Genomic DNA, 21,490 nt, shown 5'->3' on the forward strand with positions numbered 1-21,490 from the left:
CCTTCTCCCCCTCCCCCCTCCTCCCTCCTCCCTGTCTGCGGATGACTTTGTCACCTACTTTGAAAAGAAGGTTGATGACATTAGCAGCTCTTTCTCTCGCCAACACTGCTACCTTTCCTCCCAAACCCACTGTGCAACACCCAGTCTCTGGTTTATCAGATTTCTCCCCCCTCTCCCCTGATGATGTTCTAAAACTGGTCACATCCAAGCAGGCAACCAACTTCCGTTCCTTACCACCTTAATCAATTCCTCTCTATCCACAGGATCTGTCCCAGCTGCCTTTAAGACAGCCAAAGTCAAGCGTCTTCTCTGGCTCTGCACTCTCCTGGTTTGCATCCTACCTGGCTGATTGCTCTTACCAGGTGACATGGAGATCGCTGTCCTCTCCACAAGCCCTTACCACTGGGGTCCCCCAGGGCTCTGTCCTAGGGCCTTTACTGTTCTCCCTCTATACAAAATCTTGCCTCTCTAATTTCCTCACATGGTTTCTCCTGCCACTGCTACCCAGATGACACTCAACTCTTTCTCTCCCCCCCCCCCCCCCTCTGACTCACAGGTGGCAACATGTGTCTCTGCGTATCTTGCAGACATTTCTGCTTGGGTATCAGCCCACCACCTCAAGCTCAACCTTAACAAGACTGAGCTGCTCTTCCTCCCTGGGAAAGCCTGCCCTCTCCAAGACTTTTCCATCACAGTAGAGAACTCTACTGTGACCTCCTCCCAGACAGCCAAGAACCTTGTGGTGATCCTTGACAACCACTTATCCTGTGCGAACATCACAGTGACGGCATGCTCCTGTAGATTCTTCCTCTACAACATCAGAAGGATACGTCCATTCCTCACCAGAGAAGCAGCAGAACTCTTGGTCCAGACACTTGTAATCTCTTGCCTTGACTACTGCAACACACTCTTGGCCGGGCTCCCTGCCTCCGCCATCAGACCTCTGCAGCTCATCCAGAATGCTGCCTCCCGTCTGGTGTTCAATCTCCCCAAATTCTCCCATGTCACCCCCCTCATTCGCACCCTTCACTGGCTCCTGGTAGCAGCTCGCATCAGATTCAAGACGTTGGTGCTCGCCTACCGGCAGCAAAGGGAACAGCCCCTCCCTACTTGCAAGCAATGGTCAGCCCCCAAACCCCTGCCCAATCACTCCGCTCTTCCACCTCGGCTGGCCGCCTGGCTCCGCCGCCTCTATGTGGATGCAACAGTCGTGCCACTTGGTCACAGCTTTTCACTGTCCTGGCGCCCCGCTGGTGGATCGAGCTTCCCACTGCTGTCAGGACTGCAGAGTCATTACCTATCTTCTGCTATAGATTGAAGACCCATCTCTTCAGGCTACATCTTATCTGTCCCTCCTAAAGACTTCTTCATACCCACTACCCCCCTGTACAGTTTCTCTACTGTAAATAAATTAATTTAAAATGTTCCTTCTTCTAGCATTGTGACTGCCAACAGCCCCTGGTCGTAGCATAGATTACTTTTTCTTATGATGACTGATGGATAGATGATTCACTTACTTAGACAAATGTATTTGTTGTAAGTCGCTTTGGATATAAGCGTCTGCTAAATGCCAAACATCATTGGACATAGCTAAAACAAATGAAATGAGATTACCTGGCCATGGCATTGGTGGTCTGTTTCTACATGACTATTCCCACTGGCTGGACACACTATCTGAGTCTGGGTTTGGGGACACAACTGGATGTTTGTACTTGCTATTGTGGTAGTTTTTCCCACAAGCGGGACCACAGATTTTGAGATTGTGAGAATCCTATAGGATTATATTGGAAAAATCACCAATCCTATAGGATTTTTGACTTGGACAAAACAAAGTGATGGATGCCTGTGGTTGACAACAATAGGAATCAAAACAGAATTAAGGTTTGATCACCAAATGCCAGCTCTGAAAACAGCCGCTGCAGTTCTATCCAATAGAATGTTGATGAGTGGGTGGGTTTGCTGGATAGAGGAACCCAGGTAGGAGAAAGAGCCTGCAGGGGCGTCCCTACCTAGCAGCTTCTGCTGTGTGGCTGTCCTCTGAGGTCTCTCTCAGCACTAGTCAGGAGCAGGAGGGTGGGGGGTGCTATATTTAGAGTCATAACCCTCTTTCTCTTGGCAGGTTTGTGCAATACATCAGTGCTGCCTTCAGACTCCATATTATAGCTCTCTTGGGGCTCTGCCTAGTGTGTGTACATGAATGCGTGTGTGTGTGCGTGTGTGCATGCGTGCGTGCGTGCGTGCGTGCGTGCGTGCGTGCGTGCGTGCGTACGTGCCTGCCTGCATGCCTGCGTGCGTGTTGATGTTTCAGTGTTTACCCCTAGAGTGGCTCGCCTGCTGACCTAGATTCTCAGTGTCAGAGTGAATTATGGCCTCAGCCTTGGGGAGAGTTGTCAGTATGATCAGAGAGAGCTCTGACGAGGTCCTGATGCTAAGACACCCAGCCGGTCTCCCTGACGATAGTGCCCAAGGCCACTGGGGGTGTGCAAACTGGTTGGTCACACAGTGCAGGATTTCTACAGATGGAGCATGGCGCTTTGCTTATTTCTATCTTATCTCTCAACCCTCCTTCTTGCCACCTTTTCTCCTCTCTTTTCTTCACCCCTTCTTTTCTCTCCTTTTATGCTGTGTGCACTACATTTGAGTATGTTTTTAGACACAGTGTGTGTGTGTGTGTGAGTGTGTGTGTGTGTGTGTGCGTGCCTGTGTGTGTGTGTGTGTGTGCGTGCCTGTGTGTGTGTGTGTGTGTGTGTCTCTGTCTGTCTGTCTGTATATCTGTGTACTGTGTGTCTGTGTGTGACTTTGTGTTACTTTGTCTGTCTCCACTAGCGCTACATTTGAAAATCCTGTTGCTCTTGTGAGGAAGACTGATGGTAAATTGAGGTTACTCTCATTCAAACCCCCCCCACCTCTCCTCCTTGGGGAAAGGCTGCGTCACAAGCTGCTTTATCAGGGTCATCTCCATGGTAGCACAGAGTGGAGAATGACTGTGCTTTATTATGAGGGACCTGTGTGTTTTACAGTAAATGTTATATACGACCATGTTGATTGCATCAGTGTGTGTATTTCATCTGGCTAATGAAGAGAGCCTCTCACACTCTGATTCATGGATCCGACAGGAGGGGAAACTATTTCATCCCCACTGTCTTGGAATGTGATGGCATTTATGATCTGCAGGGAGGAATAAACTGCAGGAGTCAATGGATTTCTGTTAGCGACTCACAGCTCTCTCTGCCCCCCCCCCCCCTCTCAGGGTACCAGGGCAGTATGTGTGATCAGAGAGTCGACCCCTGTGCATCTAGCCCCTGCCACAACAACGGGAGCTGCTACCCCCAGGGTCCAGGACTTGGCTTCGGCTGTAGCTGTGCTGCTGGCTTCACTGGCCCTACCTGTGTCCAGCTGGTAGACTTCTGTGCCCTTAACCCCTGTGCCCACGGAATTTGCCGCAGTGTAGGGACTAGCTACAGGTGTCTGTGTGTCCCAGGTAAGTCCCTTGCCCTCCAACAGACAGATATATTTATCTCATAATAGATCATACATCAGAGTAAACCTACCACATGAAATGCTTAGATGATTATTGATCATGGTGCTATTTGTCATGGCTCCCTTATTTAGCTATTACCCAGTTGGCTATTAACACAATGTGCCATCCTGCCCCTCTTCCCTTACAGTTGATCTCCACACATTGCAGTTCATGCTCCTTTGTGAATAAATGCATTTGGGAACATGAACTGCAGTGAGCTAACTCCTCTTTTTCTTTTTCTTTGACTTTACACATTGAACTCCAGTGCCTGCCTAAAGCTTCTTGGATTTTCCTTTTCTATTTTTGGCACAAACAAATCTGTAATTTCAAATCTCTCCCCTTTCACTCTTACATATTCTCTGTTACTCTCCTTTGTTCAGCTTCTCTCTGTCTCTCTCTCTCTCTCTCTCTCTCTCTCTTTGTCTTTCTGTCCCTCCTCCTGAATCGCCTGGTTGCCATGGCGAAATGGTTGCTTTGTGCAGTACTTCCAGGCCATTTTCAGCTGGCGTGACTGCACAAGTTGTGCAGCTGATACTGTCCAATCAGATGTCTCTGTTCAGACACCCATGTCTAATGGGATTGTTATGATTGGTGATTTGCACCATCATAACACCATTAGCATCCCAGACACACACACACACACACACACACCCACACCCACACCCACACCCACACCCACACCCACACACACACACACACACACACACACACACACATTGTATTTGGGGATACAATTGACCTTTTATCCTCCTTATAAATATGCCAGCTGGTGTGTGTTGGAGGGGGAGAGGAGACTGTGTTGGAGCTGATATGTTGAGGATAACAACCCTCCTTTACCTGCCTCACAGCTCATAGGGAAAGCAAGTCAGTCTGAAGACACAGGACTCTGAGCCTGGGATAGGCACTTGACATTTCACTGCCATTTTATGAGGACCTTTGGGCTTTATCCAGGCTTAGTTTTATGTTAATTCTTTCTCTTATAATAAACAACAAGCATGCACTCTCTCTCTCTCTCTCTCTCTCACACACACACACACACACACACACACACACACACACACACACACACACACACACACACACACACACACACTACCCTATATGTGCACTCTAACAATTCCCTCATTAACTCCCTCATGCACATCCTTGCAAGCAACCTACAGACGCATTCAATTGTCTGTCTTTCTCCCCCTCACATACACATATTTCTGCTAAGTGACTGCAGCTTTTGAGTTCAGCAGAGAGAACACAATGTCCTATCTTATCTCAGTGATCCTGTCAATCTGCTGTGTTCAGACCTTGAACTCATACAGTACTAATATCATGAGGACCAAGCTTTTTCAGCACTAGTGCAAAACTGCCACCCAGTGGCAAATGGAGAATGCTGCATTCCAGTTTAAATTAGCCATAGTCATAACTATGGATGGACCCTCCTCAAGGTTTAGTCACAATCATAACAGCCCACAAACACAAGAGGAAAGGCCCACACTTTGAGACTCATTATAAGAAAATACCCCATTATAAAAAACAACAGATGGTAATTACATAGTAATTGAGTTTTGTTAATATGGAATAGGTTTTCATTTCAGTAGTGGTGCAGTAACTTATTAAAGAAATCATGTCAGTGCAGTGTGTGTCTGTCTCCCTGTGTCCCAGGGTACCATGGGTTGTACTGTGAAGAGGAGTACAATGAGTGTCTTTCTGCCCCATGCCAGAACTATGCCACCTGCAAGGACCTCATCAATGCCTATGAGTGTGTTTGCACTCCCCAATATGAAGGTGTGTGTGTGTGTCTGTGTGTACAGATTGTGTGTGTGTGTGTGTGTGTACAGATGTGTGAGAGAGAAAGAAAGAAAGAAAGAAAGAAAGAAAGAAAGAAAGAAAGAAAGAGAAAGAAAAAAAAGAACAAGGTTTTGTAAAGTGTCTAATGACTTGACAAGGTCAGTTGATCTGATTGTGTTATGGGATGCTGATTTTGTGATGCATGCTAATATCCATTGCATGTATATGGAATGTTTTGTTGTTTTTATCCTTTATTTATACAGGGGAGATCTTACTGAGACCTGACCTCTTCTTTTACAGAAGAGCCCTGTACGGTGCATGGGGATAAAAGAAACATCAAACAGACAAAATAACATAATATTTAAAGTGGAAGTCTACAAAAGAATGAATGGAGAAAAAGAAGAAAAGAATAACAACAATGATATAAACCCTTAAGACATAAGCACAACCTAGATTAAAAACAGTTACAATTTTCAATTAATAAATCCCTCAATTTCTTGAAATGGCCTAAAGTGACCAATGACTCTATCTTTAGTTCCTCCTGAAGGGCATTCCAAGAGGATGGAGCATGAACACTAAAAGCTGTTCTCCCAGTAACTGTGGAAACATAGGGAACCTCCAAAACTATCAGGTCTTGTGATAATTTGTGACCCTCCATTTCAAAAGTACGATAAGGTACGATGGTACTGTAGTTTCTAGAGAAGTGCTTTATAAACAAAAGTAAGCCAATGGCATGATCTGCGATTAGTGAAACCCAACCCACATTCTGGTATAGAGAACAATGATGAGTGATATATCTATCGCTGGTTATCTCTGTAATATATATATGTCTTTAAGTTACTTGGAACCTGAATTTCCCCTAGGGATAAATAAAGTTTCTATCTATCTATCTATCTATCTATCTATCTATCTATCTATCTATCTATCTATCTATCTATCTAGAATCCAAGGATTTTAATGTGCTAGTGGGAGCATGCATGTATAAAATATTGCCATATTCAATCACAGGCTAAATTGTCGCTTGGACTATCCGATTCCGGACTATCGATTTTAACTTTCTTAATTCGATTTTCTATATAGAATTTTAAAGAATGATCATCATCAATGCAGATGTCCAAGTATTTATAATGAGGAACTCGCTCATTTGGGGAACCACCCAAAGTATACACTCACTGAGCACTTTATTAGGAACACCTGTACACCTTCTCATGGTGGAGGTGGTGTAATGGTGTGGGGAATGTTTTCTTGCCACACTTTGGGCCTGTTAATACCAATCAATCAGCGCTTGAATGCCACAGCCTATTTGAGTATTGTTGCTGACCATGTGTATCCCTTCATGGCCACAATTTACCCATCTTCTAATGCAGGGGTGCCCACATTTTTTCGGCTTGCGAGCTACTTTCAAAATGACCAGGTCAAAATGATCTACCTACATTAAAAAATGCTAAATATATATTGCAAAATATATACATGCGAATGCATGGTGACACGTGACCCGTAGAAGAGAAGCGATCTCAGACTGGCCGCATTGTACGTCAATCAAGTGGCGCACTCACACTGGCTCAATTGCCTCGTACCGTGCTGAAGCACAAATGTCCGTCGTTTATGTCACGCGATCGACCCGCACTACTCTCGCGATCGACCGGTCGATCGTAATCGACGTATTGGGCACCCCTGTCTAATGGCTATTTCCAGCATGATAATGCACCATGTCACAAAGCAAAAGTCGTCTCAAACTGGTTTAATGAACATGATAATGAGTTCAGTGTTCTTCAGTGGCCTTCCCAGTCACCGGATCTGAAGCCAATAGAACACCTTTGGGATGTGGTAGAACGGGAGATTCACAGCTTGAAAGTGCACCTGAAAAATCTGCAGGAATTGCGTGATGCAATCATGTCATCGTGGACCAGAATCTCAAAGAAATGTTTCCAACATCTTGTGGAATCAATACCACGAAGAATTGAGGCTGTTTTGCGAGCAAAGGGAGGCCCTACCCAGTATTAGTATAGTGTTCCTAATAAAGTGTTCGGTGAGTGTATATACAAGTCATCAGATGCATTTTTCTGTGATGTGGAAAGTAATATATACTTTTGGTTAGGTTTAGGTTTTTCTTGCATTAAGTACCAATTTCAATTTAACAAGGGCTTTCTGAAGAGCAGTAAATGCACCCTTACCCTAACCTATGGATAAGTAGGTAATGATTGACCACATCGAAAGCCTTGGAGAGGTCAATAAATAAGGTAGCACAATGATTTTTTGATTTAGACAATTTAACACATCATCTAAAATGTACAGCCAAAAGTACAGGAGCTGATATTGTGCTATGTCCAGGTCTAATGCCAGATTGATGCACATTTAAAATAGAATCAGAAGTTAAAAATGTTCTTAACTGCAAGTTGTTAGTATGTCAATGACATGGTGGATGTAAGAGATTGCATGCTATTTAGTGTATGCATGTATCTGCGTATTCAGTTGTTTCATTGTGATAAGTGTACTATGAGACATGTGGAATGTATGTGTTCCTGTAGGAAGACACTGTGAGACCTATAGGGACCTGTGTCAGAAGCTGCACTGCAAGAACGGAGGCCGCTGTGAGAGTGTTGGTCTTAATGCTTCATGCGTCTGCCCACCTGGCTACCTAGGTAAGGATTCAAACTGAGAGTGTGTGTTCTTTTGAGATACAGAGTCTCTGTAAGAGAAACTGTAGGTGCACAACTGGCCATACCCAGAGCCGTATCTGTATTCTCAGCTTAATACTGATTTCTGCTCTAGTCAGAGACTTAGCCATATCTGTCTGTTCTCAGGGGACAACTGTGAGGTTGACGTCAATGAGTGTGAGAGCAACACCTGTCATCATGGAGGCACTTGTATTGACCAATCAAACAGCTACACCTGTCACTGCCCACCAGGGTGGGTGGGGGCCAACTGTGAGATCCGTAAGTTCTCCTCCCAGGACTCCTCTGTTCAACTGTGAACTTGATCATTTTTATGCAGATAATCATGTTTTACTTACCTTATTCTTTAACAACATGCATTGTGTGTGTGTGTGTGTGTGTGTGCATCTGTGTGTCTGGCTGTCTAAAAGACTTGCAGTGGAAGCCGGCTCACCCTGAGGACACTCTGACCAACATGCCTCGTCACTCTCTCTACATCATCATCGGAGCACTGTGTGTCGCCTTTGTCCTCATGCTCATCATCCTCATCGTGGGCATCTGTCGCATTAGTCGCATTGAGTACCAGGGCTCCTCTCGCCATGCGTACCAGGAGTTCTACAACTGCCGCAGCATTGACAGCGAGTTCAGCAATGCCATCGCCTCCATCCGCCACGCCAGGTGAGTCAATGTTGAGTAACTCGACCCTCATTAACCAGGATACATTCACCTGTATTTCACTGTAACTACTGTACACTCACCTGAACTGGAGAGCACTATGACTCATCTGTTTAACTCTATAGTGTATGGTTGAATCATTAGAAACAGTTTTGCATGTAGCTGTCCCAATTTAGCTGTCAAATGACTCCATGACTCCTCCTCCCCTCTCTCAGATTTGGGAAGAAGTCCAGGCCAGCCATGTATGAGGCCACTCCTATCACCTACGAAGACTACAGCCCTGACGACAAGCCATTGGTCACTCTAATCAAAACTAAAGATTTGTAAAACACAACAGCATACTGCAAACACATGACATCACACTTATTTCACCTATTTACACATTCAACTGCACATGTACAGATGTGCATGAATACACACATACAGTACAGACAACTCAGTAAATGCAAACCATTCAGTATTTCTTTAGAAAACAAAACAAATGTAGTGAAAAAACAACAACAACAAAGCAAACAAATTCTGAAATAACAAATGTAGAATTTGATATGTTTATTTTACTGTTGATATCCAAAAGGCTACTGTAGCATAAGAGCTTACCTTGAATTCTTTCAATCGTTGTTGGTGCCATTGCCATGTTTGTGGCCTCTGCGGTCCAGTAGAATGTGACTAGAACCTCCAAGGTTGCCGGTGGGGCCACCAACCCATGAGCTCAGTTTAAATGTAGATTCAGCAGACACTGCTAATAGCAGTCCTTACAGATGTGGTAGAAATAGGTGCACTTGTCATAGTGCAGTATGATATATCTTTCTATATTGAAATCTGCAGTAGGTTGCCTTACTTGGTGCATGGGTAGATTTATGGTTTCTGCATTATTTTGAAACCTTACATTGTTGTTGATTTAGTGTATCTTTGCCAGAGTTGTGCCAAAATCTTCTCCAGGCAACATGTGGTGGTAGAGAAAATGTATAAAGCCACTATTAGGTGGAAGCTGTTAAAACAGTGCTTTTCAAGAAACATTTGTTGTCATGTTTTGTTATTTACATGCAAGTTATTAATCTGTGCAAATCTAGGAGGAGTAATTCACAGTGTTGTACGGTTTCCCTATGAGAACAGTGTTTTTTGCAGGAGTGGCCGGTGGCTCTCGGCTGATTGAATAAGAAGGTGGAGGTCAGCTGGTCTATGCTCCAGTATATATGTGCTTCTATGTCCCAGGTACAGGTTTCTCTGTCTGTATGCGGTTGTGCTGTTCCTCTCAGGGTCAACCCCTCTATCCATTTTCTGTTGGGGCCTGACCTGACTGATGTTTTGCCTAGGGTCATCCTCCTTTTTTTAGAGAGAAGAACCACATGATTCCTATTTATGTTGAATGATGTAACAATAAAGATTTACGTGAACATTACCTGTCTGTTGTCTTGTGTGAGTTCTGTGTTGATTTACATTCCTGTCTGAAATTAAATGCATTCTCTGACTTCAGAGATTTATCAATACAATACAATTTACAAAAAAAAAAGAAAAAAAAAGGATTTAACTCAGTGGAAATGTACTTTACTCTAGAATGAATGTAGATTGAAGACTATGAAGACTGAGTAACTGTAACTCACATGCAAGCAAATCATAATGGTAAATCCTGTGCCAAGAGCATTGGGGAGACTTGAAATATGAATGGAGTCCCTAGCCATCATGACTGATCCCTGAACAAAGCACAAGACTAGCATAAAAGGCAGCTTAGTATGTAATAAAAAGGCAATGCCTGGAAACTCATATTATATCAATACTGTATATTTCTCAACTCCAAGGAACCCTGGAGAACAAGGAATCATTGTTTATCGCTGTTGTTTATTTCTCCACTGAGATTTTCTTTATCAACCACAAAGCAACCCACAGACCACAACAAACAATCAGTAGTCTGGAAAACACAGGCCTGTCTATAGTTAGAGTCAACATCCACTCCTGAATATCTCTTTCTCTCTGATCACTGTCCCCTCATGCCAATAGAGAGAATGACAAAACGTCAGCAATGGAAATGCCCAAGTGTTAGAACTCTATGAGGCCTGTGTGAGGCCTAGACCTATGACCTCTTGCTTTTTTCCAGATGTTCTCTATGTACACATCTATAAATACAGGCTAGCTGTGGCGTCATGTTACTTATTGATCGGTTGCTAAGTTCCTGCCCTTCCTGCAGTCTAGGTGGCCAGCTCCTATAACATGACCCAAGCCCGTTATTATATAGGCTAACAGATAGTCCTGTACAACTCCAACATCGTAATGACTGGCTCTTCTGGCTGACATCTAGAACCCTGCCCTCTGCAGGCTAGACCGGTAAATTCGCGCAGGCGGAGCTTCATCGTTGCGCTCCATGGAATTCACTGTCAATTTTCTCCAGATTGCAGGAGAAGCGAGCGCCGAAAGTGAACAGATGTGAGCTGGACTACACAGAGAAGAACACCCTGTAATAAAGACGAAAACCTTTGATTCTACTAATATGTGGCAGCCAGCGACAGAGCGATTGCAGGTATGATTGCATTAGTTAGCATTCCCGACAAACATAGATGCAGTGGATGGTTGTCTGTCTTATGTTGAATGGTATGAAACGCCATCGTGCATTCATTGAGATAGTGTCTATGCGCTGAATGCACTTACCAGATGAATACATGTTCTTCAGTTATTGTAGTGCTGCATTCTTACTGCACAATATCGTTGTATAGTCTGAAGTCAGTTTTATTCTCAGGCCAGCGCGACAGTAATCATTGTATTAATTCATGCCACCTCCTCCCTCCCACGACTATCCCCATTACCCAACTACGTTGGATCGCGTTCATACAGTATATGTTACGCAAGCCGGGATTGAATGTTGGATATCACGTTAATCGTGGCCCTAGACATTGCTGAAATGGCTTTCTATCTTTATCTTAAGAAATATTTCTCTGGGAGCGCTTGTTATTGTAATTCACGTCTGTTTTACAGTTCAGTTCTTTTTTCGGTTCAGAGGAATGTTTTGCATTGGATTACACCCTCACATTTCTATTGTGTCAACCATTTCTATTTCAGTAAACTGTCGTAAATCACTTATGGTGCCATTATTAACCAGAATTATTTGATCTGTAAAAAAAAAAAAAAAAAAAAATAACATTCTTAATGACACGTATTTTGATCTCCAGTGGCGATGGGGCAAGTCGTGCACCGAGGCTGGCTTCACGTCTCCTCTCCCGTAACGTTAATGCTCTCCAGATGTCGGGTAGACTGCTTGCCAAATGATCTTGCACAATCCCTTACAGTGCTTGCCCAGGCGTCAAGAAGACTGAATCGCGTAGTAAACTTTGGTGGAGATACTATCTACATGTTTTACAATTGCAAGAAGTAAAATACCGCCACTTTTAGGTGAACGTTAAATACAATGCCATTACTGAATAATTTAACCATCCACCAGACCAAAAATGACGATTTCCCGTCTCCAATCTGAACCTACATAGCCTTACCATCATATTATTAATGTTTTCTTTCTGTAACATACAGGGACCTAATCTTCTAGTGCCACTCTCTTCTTGGTCACATAACCTAAACATTTTTTGGTTCTGTGTGAGCCCAGGTTCTGTCTCATTCAGTTTCTTCCCCTGTGTTCTGTCAATATGGCCTACATTGGTACCAGAGTGTGGCATGTATGTGTTCTGGTGCTTATTTCCACCTGGGCTGGCTGACTGCAGAGCCTTTTCTGTACCAATGCAAGTGACAGGCCTATATAGTGGCCCTGTGATCAATCATTTCCCTTGGGGTAAAGTGCTGAAATGAGGGTTCCAGAGAGCCATTTATCACATGGTAATGGGGCTGTTCCAGCTCGCTGTGCAATAATGCCCCTTGTCACATGACCCGATGAGTGGAATTCCTGGCTGTTATCTGTGCCCCTAACAATGGTTATCGTAGCACAGCATCTTGATGATTAGGCCCTTTTTATATGAGTATCAGTGAAAAGGAAGCCTAGTTAGTGGTGGGGACTCTTTGGAGTCTTGGAGTTGGAGTCGACTCCAATTTTGAGAGGGAGACGAATCGACTCCCATGAGAGTCAACTCTCAGGATTCTCTGACTCCAAATTCCTCTGCTAATTTATGTCTGAGACCACAAAAACAGTATGTCTTGTAGAGAATGTCTTCTCCCAATGGATCACTAGCCCATTGGAATCGTTTTTAAGCACTCACACACACATCCTGACATCACAGTATTATTCATTTTAGGACAGTTTGCAATTTTGGAGTCAGAGTCGAGAAAGACTCGACTCCATCAACTCTGAAAGCAGGAGTCGGAGTCCGCGTCAACTCCAAACATCCTAGAGTCGTACACCACTAGGCCTAGTGCCTCACTGTCACAGGGCAGTTAGTGACTCGCTGTACTGTAACCTTGGTGATGCTTGCTTTCTCACTGCTCTGTTGCCATGGTGATGATCAGTTGCTTAGCCCTTTGACTATTGTTGTCCTTTATCCCTGTTCCTTAACAGTGGTGTACTAGAGTTGCACTAGTGGTGTACTAGAGTTGTAATCTACCCTATTCATTGGTGTTGTATTTTTGCTGTTTTGTCATACATACCCTTCATTTTCACTCTGTTGCCATGGTAACTTCCAATGTCTGGCTGCAATTTCATCACAGCAGGAAGAGAAAATATAGGCAGCTGTGAGCAGAAGTGTTTTCAGGATGGCATTTAGAATCAGCTGTATGTATCAGATGATGACATCAGTTGGGCATTGAATTAGTTTCAAGAGCTCCTTCTCTCCAGATCACAATGTGTACACACACACAGACATGCATATGAACATGCTCCACATGACCAGGTTCCTCTTAGCTAGCAGCACTCTCTGTTGGGGTGTTCCTATTTTCATGACATGAAAACTGGCTGAGGAGACAAAACATCAAACTCCTGACAGTGCAGAAATAGCGGTTGACTGTGGGCCTGCCTTGAGTTTATCTCATGGTGAAAACCACCACTAGGTCTGTTTGGGGCTGCTTGTGGTCAGGGTATTGTTGCTCAGAGGCCTCTGCTGGAAAGAGGAATTCATGAGAAGAACAAGCAACCTCATGTGAATACAACTGTTTACATTGCTATGGATAAGTATGTACCAACATGAGGCATTGCATACAAGGATGGAAAAATTGAGGTCCAAATTGCTAAAATGATACTAGACAATTATCCCATGCTAGTCTTTCCTAAATGGGTATGCAGCTGTATTGATCTGCTCTGGAAACTGTAGATGTTGAACACTGCGTAAGGAGCATGGGTTTTATGTCACTCTGTTAGAATAGTTAATGTGTTGTGGTACTGTATATGTGTGGGTGAGTTAACTGTGGTAATTTGCGTCAGAGTTGATTATGTTTTTATGGCTAGCCGGAGATGCCACCCCTGGGTCTGAGGTTTGATTCCGTCTATGCCCACATCCCACAGAACTGACCCACCAATCACGGCACAGGACCTCCCACGGACCTCTCTGGATTTAGTCCTTTCAGATGCTTGTGAAACGCAGCGGTTCCACTCATAAACATCCCAAGGATCAGAGGCGGAGCCCGTTAACATAGGCTGACAGGTTCAGTGTGATACAGCTGGCTCGTACCATGCTGGGGAGAGGGGTCTGAGTTGTGGTTTTGGAGACAACCACTGTATGGGTTGGGGCAGCTTCCTGCTCTACCTGTCCACCCTGGCTCCAGCTGTGTTTTTAATGCCTCGGTCAGACCGCAGATGTAGTAAGAATGTGTGTGTCAGACTGAATAGAGGGTAGGACTGATGTTGGTTTATGTGAGCGTCTGGCCAGACTGAGATGGTCTGATAACAGTCTGAGACCAGTTTGAGGTGGGCCACTTTCTCACCTGCAGCCAACACACTAGGTCTCAAACATCTGGTAGTGTGCTCCACTCACTCGTTCATCTTCAGACTGTGTGCATGCGTACGTGTGTGCGTGGCATGCATGCATGCATGCATGCATTAATGCTCCCTTGTAAGAAACCTGGCCAAACCCCAGGCTGGTCTGTCAGAAACTGCCCCAGGTCTCCCTGGTCTCCCCCTCCACTGCCAGGACAGAAACAGGAGGCGAACACAGACATATGAGATTCACTGACCAGTATATAGGTTACCATGTTATGGCTAGTGCAATGTAAATTGGAATGTGCAATACTGACCAGTAGACTAGATGTACTAGAGGTGTTTTATGGCTGCATATGGACGTAATGTGAATGTGTTTTGTGGATTGTGCTTTATGTGTTTGGGTGCCTTTTGTTTTTAATATGTAATAAAAAACGTGAAATTCATCAGAGCCTATCAAATGAATGTTAAGAGTCTATATTTTTGGGAATGGAACTGGTTTTATCAATTACCATTTTTAATATTATATATAAGTTGATCAAATAAGATATTATTACCTTAATGAGAGGGTCTATTTTTCTACCTTTTCCCTATTTTAGCTACATCATCATGTATAGAATGACGTTCAATCCATAAATAATCAATTTCTGTGGGGGACCCATTTAGTATTTAGTCATTCTGTTACTATTATGGTGTTACCAGATCCACTTCACTTACTGTAGCTCAACAACCAAAATAAACTTTTTCAAACGCAAGGTATCATATGATGGCTAACAACCCACTCTTTCTGTAGACATATTTGTATCCTAATTTGGAGCAGATGGGAATTGTTCAAAGTAGTCGTTGTGCATAGAGTTGTATGGTTTGTTAGACTTTGCTCTGATGTACTGTGTACTCTTATCTAGAGAGTCGAGTGCCAGCCTTTTATCACACCAGAATGGTCACCTAGTTCACTGTGGAAAATGTATGTTCTCTGTTGGTCTGAAATGGTCTCTCTCAATCCATCAAATTCAGGCAATAGTTATTTGGGAAAAGTCACATGCCTCGCTCATGCGTGAAATGTATACCAGCATTTACAAGGAAATCTGGGCTGTTCCTGAAAATGTGGTGTACCTTTCAAAAACACATGTCGCATTAGAGTATGAAATTCATCTTAGGATGTCAGCGAATGGTCTAGATGAGGAACAGACTGTACAAGGCCTAGCCTGAGAGAACACACTGAGTATTTGGTGTCTGAGGAGCATCCTGCCTGCATAATACAACATTGTCAGTTCTTTGGTTTCAGACACAATCCCTTGCCCCAATCCACACCTCTGTAAGTGAAGAAAGACTAAATCAGAATTAGAAGCAATAATAGCTGTAACTCAATGAGTATATTTTTTCGTCCAGAGGAATAAAAAATGAAATACTGTGAAAATATTATGAATAGAATTCCAGTGTTATTCCGTGAGTCCGGGGCTTTACTCCGACCCAGGCAGACCACAGGAATGCAGGCCGCTGTCAGGAAGCCATAAAGTGCTGATGCGGAGGTCAGCGAGCGTTTACACACATGTGGCATTAGTTTCACAACTGCCTCTCTTCTCTTTTCTTCTTCTCTTCTTCATTTTCCCTCCTCATCTCCTCTATCCTCTACTTTTCCTCTGTGAAGGTCTAGTGTGATGATGCATATCCCCTGATCCCCATACAGTAGAATGGCACTGTCTTCATGCTAAGGATGTCCTCAGGTCTCCCAGGGCCATCATATTCATTTGAAGGAGGTGGGGTTTTCAGACATTTTTTGGGGTGTGTTGTCTGGGAGTGGTGTTGGGGTGTACACACAGTAGTAGGTGTGGATTTGGGTATAAGAATGTGTTTTGTAATGGTGAAGGGTGCATAATGTGTGTGATGCAGTTGATGACAATGACATGGCGGAGACATGAGTTGTGAGAGAGTAGAAACGTGGAGTTGTTGGGTGGAGGTGTGGTTATTGTACTAGAGGTGTCTAGTGAGGATGCTGTAGTGGCTGTAGTGAAGTGGCATAGTTGTGGAGAATGGACGGTGACAGTAGTGTTGTAGTGTAGAATGGGTGGTAACAGTAGGGTTGTTGTGGAGAATGGGTGGTAACAGTAGTGTTCTTGTGGAGAATGGTGGTGACATTAGTGTTGTTGTGGAGAATGGGTGGTGACATTAGTGTAGTTGTTGTGGAGAATGGGTGGTAACAGTAGTGTTGTTGTGGAGAATGGGTGGTAACAGTAGTGTTGTTGTGGAGAATGGGTGGTAACAGTAGTGTTGTTGTGTAGAATGGGTGGTAACAGTAGTGCTGTTGTGGAGAATGGTGGTGACAGTAGTGTTGTTGTGGAGAATGGGTGGTAACAGTAGTGTTGTTGTGGAGAATGGTGGTGACAGTAGTGTTGTTGTGGAGAATGGGTGGTAACAGTAGTGTTGTTGTAGAGAATGGGTGGTGACATTAGTGTAGTTGTTGTGTAGAATGGGTGGTGACAGTAGTGTTGTTGTGGAGAATGGGTGGTGACATTAGTGTAGTTGTTGTGTAGAATGGGTGGTGACAGTAGTGTTGTTGTGGAGAATGGGGGGGGGGTGAAATGTGGAGAGCAGATGGGGGAGCTCCTCTCTGCGTGTGAAGCCTCCATCAAAACAGGAGATGAGAGCCTGGCCTTGCCCCATACTGGAATCTGGGGTTTCGTAAGGCCGACAATAACCTTGTTGAGACCACTTTCCTCATTCAAAAAGCCTGGTGAAATCCATTGCAGAAAGTAGCTACAAAGGGGTGGAAACCCATGGAGTGACGCCTCAACCAATCTAAATACCTAATGCCTTCATCGACTAGATTTTGTGTATAGAGCACACTTCTGAAAAACAGAATCCAGTTTATCCTTCAGGTTTTCTTCAATTTTCTTCAATGTTGCAAGCTAGTATCTAGCAAAAACTCTCTGCAAAATAGTCCTATTCGGAAAAGAGGGGAGACTTTGGAGACCTCCAAAGAAGGTGAGAGAACAAAGCAATTTGGAGGTATGGCTATGGGAGGCCTAGCCTTTAGAGTCAGGGTTGGAATTTGTGGGTTTCCTTGAAATAGCCGAGACAAAACCGAGGAGCTAATGAAATCATGACTCTCACAACTTCAGCAGAAAATAAACTTCTGTGGTATTTTGCTGGATTTTCACCCTCTGCTGCCATAAAAGGGATATGCAGCTGCGCACATACAGTACAGATTATGTCAGAATTCCTCAATTGTTCACATTTAACACATGACAGTTGAACAGTTGATTGAGCAGTTTATCTACTGTAATGGATGCTGATGCATCTGTATATCATGCACATCATTAGGCATAACTATCAGGAGCCATCATGATCTAATAGCTCAAGCATTCCATTGTGTAATTGATATACTGTATGGACTCTGTCATTTATACAAAGAAATTGTACCAAAAAAATGGTGATATGATCCAGATCCGCAATCATAATATGATGTTAACATGAAATTATTTCTCATAACCTCTATTTTATTGCCTCTAAGCAAGTTTCATTATACCTCTACTACTATGTGTTTATGTGATCTGTCCAGTTACATTCACTGTCATTCTATTGAAGGCATACTATCTGTTGTTGAGTCCCCTATATGACCAGTCTGGTCTTCTCTCTCTTCTCTCTTCCCCAGCACTTCCAGACGATGCTGAAGACCAAGCTGAATGTGCTGACACTAAAAAAGGAGCCGTTGCCCACAGTTATATTCCACGAGCCTGAGGCCATTGAGCTATGTTCCACCACACCACTCATGAAGAGCCGGTCCCACACAGGCTTTAAGGTACAGTACCATCACAAACATACTAGCATTTTTATGTTAAATGGAGAGTTCATGTCTTCATAGATCAAAAAATATGGGTGTACTGTAAGAGTGTGTCTTTGGTTTTCGGTTATGATTTGAGTCATTGGCTTGTGCTGGAGTGTATTTCATTTACATTTCTGTTTATAATTGGTGTGTATGACTAGAGAGAACAATTGGCTTTTTGTTAACACCATATCACTGGCTTTTATCCCTGGCATGTACTGTGTCATTGTGAGTGTTATTGGTTATGTGTGTCTGCTATCAGTGGCGCGTGTGTTTTTGTTTGCTTCCCTCCTGTGAGCTGCCTGAGTCAGAGTCTATTCCCTGTGTTCAAACTTAAACAAACAGGCCTGCAAATTAGAATAGCAGGAGAGACACACACTCTATTATTAAAGGCAACACTTTCCTGTGTGTGTGTGTATGTGTCAGCAGGGTGAACCTAAACACCACGATGTTGGGGTGTACTGGGGCAACAGTCAGTAGGGTAGATGAGTGGGATTTGTTTGTCAGGCTTGTCAAGGCTTTAACAACAACTCAAAATGAAAACTCAAAATTAAAATGTTCCAAAACCCAGTCAGCCATCATCCTTTACGACGAAACGGAGGTGCCTTGGTATGGCTGAGCAGAACCAATGGAGAAGGGGCTTTGGTCACCACTTGTGTTGTTATGCCAGACTTGCCCTCTGTGTTTGCGCATGCCTGTATTTTTCCCAGACTGCTGTGGGGTGAGGTGGGCTGGTTTGTTGGAGCTCTCACTGGACCTCTCTGTCCAGTGTGAATATCTCAATCTTCCTCCTCTTCCTTAGACGCTGCTCCTTCCAAGGTAACTGTGAGAGAGCTTAGCCACGTTGCCATGGATACCACTTCATCTATTTATCAGAGAATACTGGCTACAAAGAAATTGGATTTTTTTCCTTTGCTTTAACTACTAAGGTGATTTCCAGAGCTACAGAATCAGGGCTCTTTGCGGGTGGGGTTGGGGGTGTGTGGGGGGGGGGGTCTGAATTCTAACAGCTGAATTAAAGGTGTGTGCGTGCGTGTGTGCACATTTCTGCTCCCTTCTAGGAAACCTTGCCAAACCCCTTAGAGGGACCTGGTCTCCCCCTCTACTGCCAGGACAGAAATAAGGAATATTCCCCCTCTGTTTATTTTGACAGTGAGGGGATGGGGGATGGAGAGAAACAGTTAATACTCTTTTTGTGCTCCTATACCATATTCCTCCCCTGCCTGATATCCCAGCCCCCAGCCACGCCTCCCTAGCCTGACCACTGCTGTCCCTGTGCCAAAGCTAACGGCTGGGATGAAAGGCCAGCTCTCACTGCCCTACTGTCAAAGCCCAGAGCTCTGTCATGGAGCCATGGAGCCCCGAGCAGAGCTCTGCTGTTAGAACCCAAACTTCTGCTATGGAGCCTGGAGCAGAGCTCTGCCAGCGAACCCAGAACCGTGGTCAGGTCCACACCACCTTCCAACTGTTTCCCCATCAGTCAATAACACCAGTCAGAAGCACCTTGACATGGAGCAGGTGTAGTACTGTGTTACCTCCAGGGAAGGGAGCCATGCTTTCACACTCTGCTCTGTGGCTCAGAGTCATTATACAGCTCCTTGTCCAGTTTATGAAGCAGGAACAGAATGCTGAATTCTGAAAAAAGATGCTGCTTGGGAGGGAGGCAGGGAGCTGAGTTTTCCGTTTGGTGTTCAGATTTGAGACAGGACCGTGACTAACCAAACAAAGAAACAAAGAAACACCCCCGGTGAGGTGGAGAAATGTGTGTGTGTGTGTGTGTGTGTGTGTGTGTGTGTGTGTGTGTGTGTGTGTGTGTGTGTGTGTGTGTGTGTGTGTGTGTGTGTGTGTGTGTGTGTGTGTGTGTGTGTGTGTGTGTGTGTGTGTGTGTGTGTGTTGGACTGGGGGGGGTGATCCAGAAAGTGAGAGCTTAATCGCCGGGCTCTGGTCTGCATCTCCTTGATTATATAATTATATGTCTGCGGCAGCAGGCAGCACAGTGTGGCCATGGAGGCCAAGCCTGCATGTGCTCATTTCTCCCTCAACTTCACCCTCTGTCTTCAGACTGACAACTCTCTCAAAGGCTAACGTCATTAACATCACCTCTGATAGCTTAATCTAATCTCCCCTCCTTTATTGTACCTTTCATATGTTCATCTACAGTGCAGCAGTACTTATAGGGTAGAAAGTCGCTCTTATTTGTGTGGTGTGTCAAATCAGAGACTGATTACCTGCCCCTGAACCTCTGACCTCAACATAACCTTTGAACACCAAAGCCAGCTCTTAGCAGAGATCCAGTAGGTAAAACTCTGCCTCAAGCTTATAGATTTGATTTGTAGTGCATATGTATTTCTATATTTGTGTAATCCTGGTCATTTGGCTCTGATATATTGGTTTCATGGTCCTTTGAGAAGTTTAAAAGCATTATTTTTGTATCTGGTTGAGATTTAATGGTAGTTTCTGTTTGCAGACAGACCCATGTGGTTGGAATATTACTGTCCATTTTCAGTTGTATTAAAGAACACTGATTTCCTAACCATCTGTGTCACTCATTAGCTATGATTGTACTGTGTGACAGAATCGTACAAGCACCTGGAAACTGTGTTCTGGTCCTAGTCCTGGTTCTCTACATCAGATCAGTTATCTCACTGTGTTGCACTAAGACAAAGCATCCAAACAGGAAGATATTTCATGTTTGGAAAGGATAAATGCATTCATTTTATGTTGTGTCTGTACCTGCTACAGTATGTGCATAGTGTGTCTGTGTGTCTGCGGAGGCTGGTCCATTGAGGAAGAGGAGGATGGTTCTCCCTTGAATTTGTTTTAATAAAAAATAACATTTTCTGTACAAAAACTGTACATCTCCTGCACAACATGCACTAAAATAGCTCTCAAAAATACACACACACACACACACACACACACACACACACACACACACACACACAAAATTGGTTAAAATAGATCCTCCTGACGTTCCACAGTGGCCACAGCTCTCTACTGGGATATGGAAGTACGTTTTCCAATGGGGTTTTCCCAATGCGTTTTCCAGTGGGGTACAACCGTCTATTAACTATAATGCAGGTGAAGAGGGTTATGGCTTCAGATTTCCAGAGTTTGAATGCTTCCGACGTGAGTAACTACTGTATAGAGTGAATTTTCACTTTCTATGGTCTTCAACAGTGGTTCCAAATGTTTGCAAA

At 44.0% G+C, this 21,490-nt stretch overlaps 2 protein-coding genes across 3 annotated transcripts in view; both read left to right on the forward strand.

Moving 5' to 3' along the window:
* The window catches only part of dner (delta/notch-like EGF repeat containing), a 44,818-nt gene extending 35,851 nt beyond the window's left edge, over positions 1-8,967 (forward strand). The window contains exons 8-13 of the mRNA XM_083696430.1: positions 3,251-3,481; positions 5,177-5,299; positions 7,831-7,944; positions 8,107-8,238; positions 8,388-8,634; positions 8,847-8,967. Of these exons, the coding sequence (XP_083552556.1) occupies positions 3,251-3,481; positions 5,177-5,299; positions 7,831-7,944; positions 8,107-8,238; positions 8,388-8,634; positions 8,847-8,958 (959 nt within the window). The 3' untranslated portion in view covers positions 8,959-8,967. The remainder of the gene's footprint in view (positions 1-3,250; positions 3,482-5,176; positions 5,300-7,830; positions 7,945-8,106; positions 8,239-8,387; positions 8,635-8,846) is intronic.
* A 2,060-nt stretch (positions 8,968-11,027) lies between these two features.
* The window catches only part of LOC310823398 (PTB-containing, cubilin and LRP1-interacting protein-like), a 19,861-nt gene continuing 9,398 nt past the window's right edge, over positions 11,028-21,490 (forward strand). The window contains exons 1-2 of one of the 2 annotated variants that reach the window (XM_083696245.1): positions 11,028-11,143; positions 18,120-18,266. In XM_083696245.1, the coding sequence (XP_083552371.1) occupies positions 11,114-11,143; positions 18,120-18,266 (177 nt within the window). In that variant the 5' untranslated portion in view covers positions 11,028-11,113. Of the gene's footprint in view, positions 11,144-16,192; positions 16,225-18,119; positions 18,267-21,490 lie in introns of those variants that run through there. The other variant, XM_083696246.1, reaches the window with a different exon arrangement.

This window comes from Argentina silus (genome assembly GCF_951799395.1).
Source record: "Argentina silus genome assembly, chromosome: X".
In the NCBI taxonomy this organism is placed as follows: domain Eukaryota; kingdom Metazoa; phylum Chordata; class Actinopteri; order Argentiniformes; family Argentinidae; genus Argentina; species Argentina silus.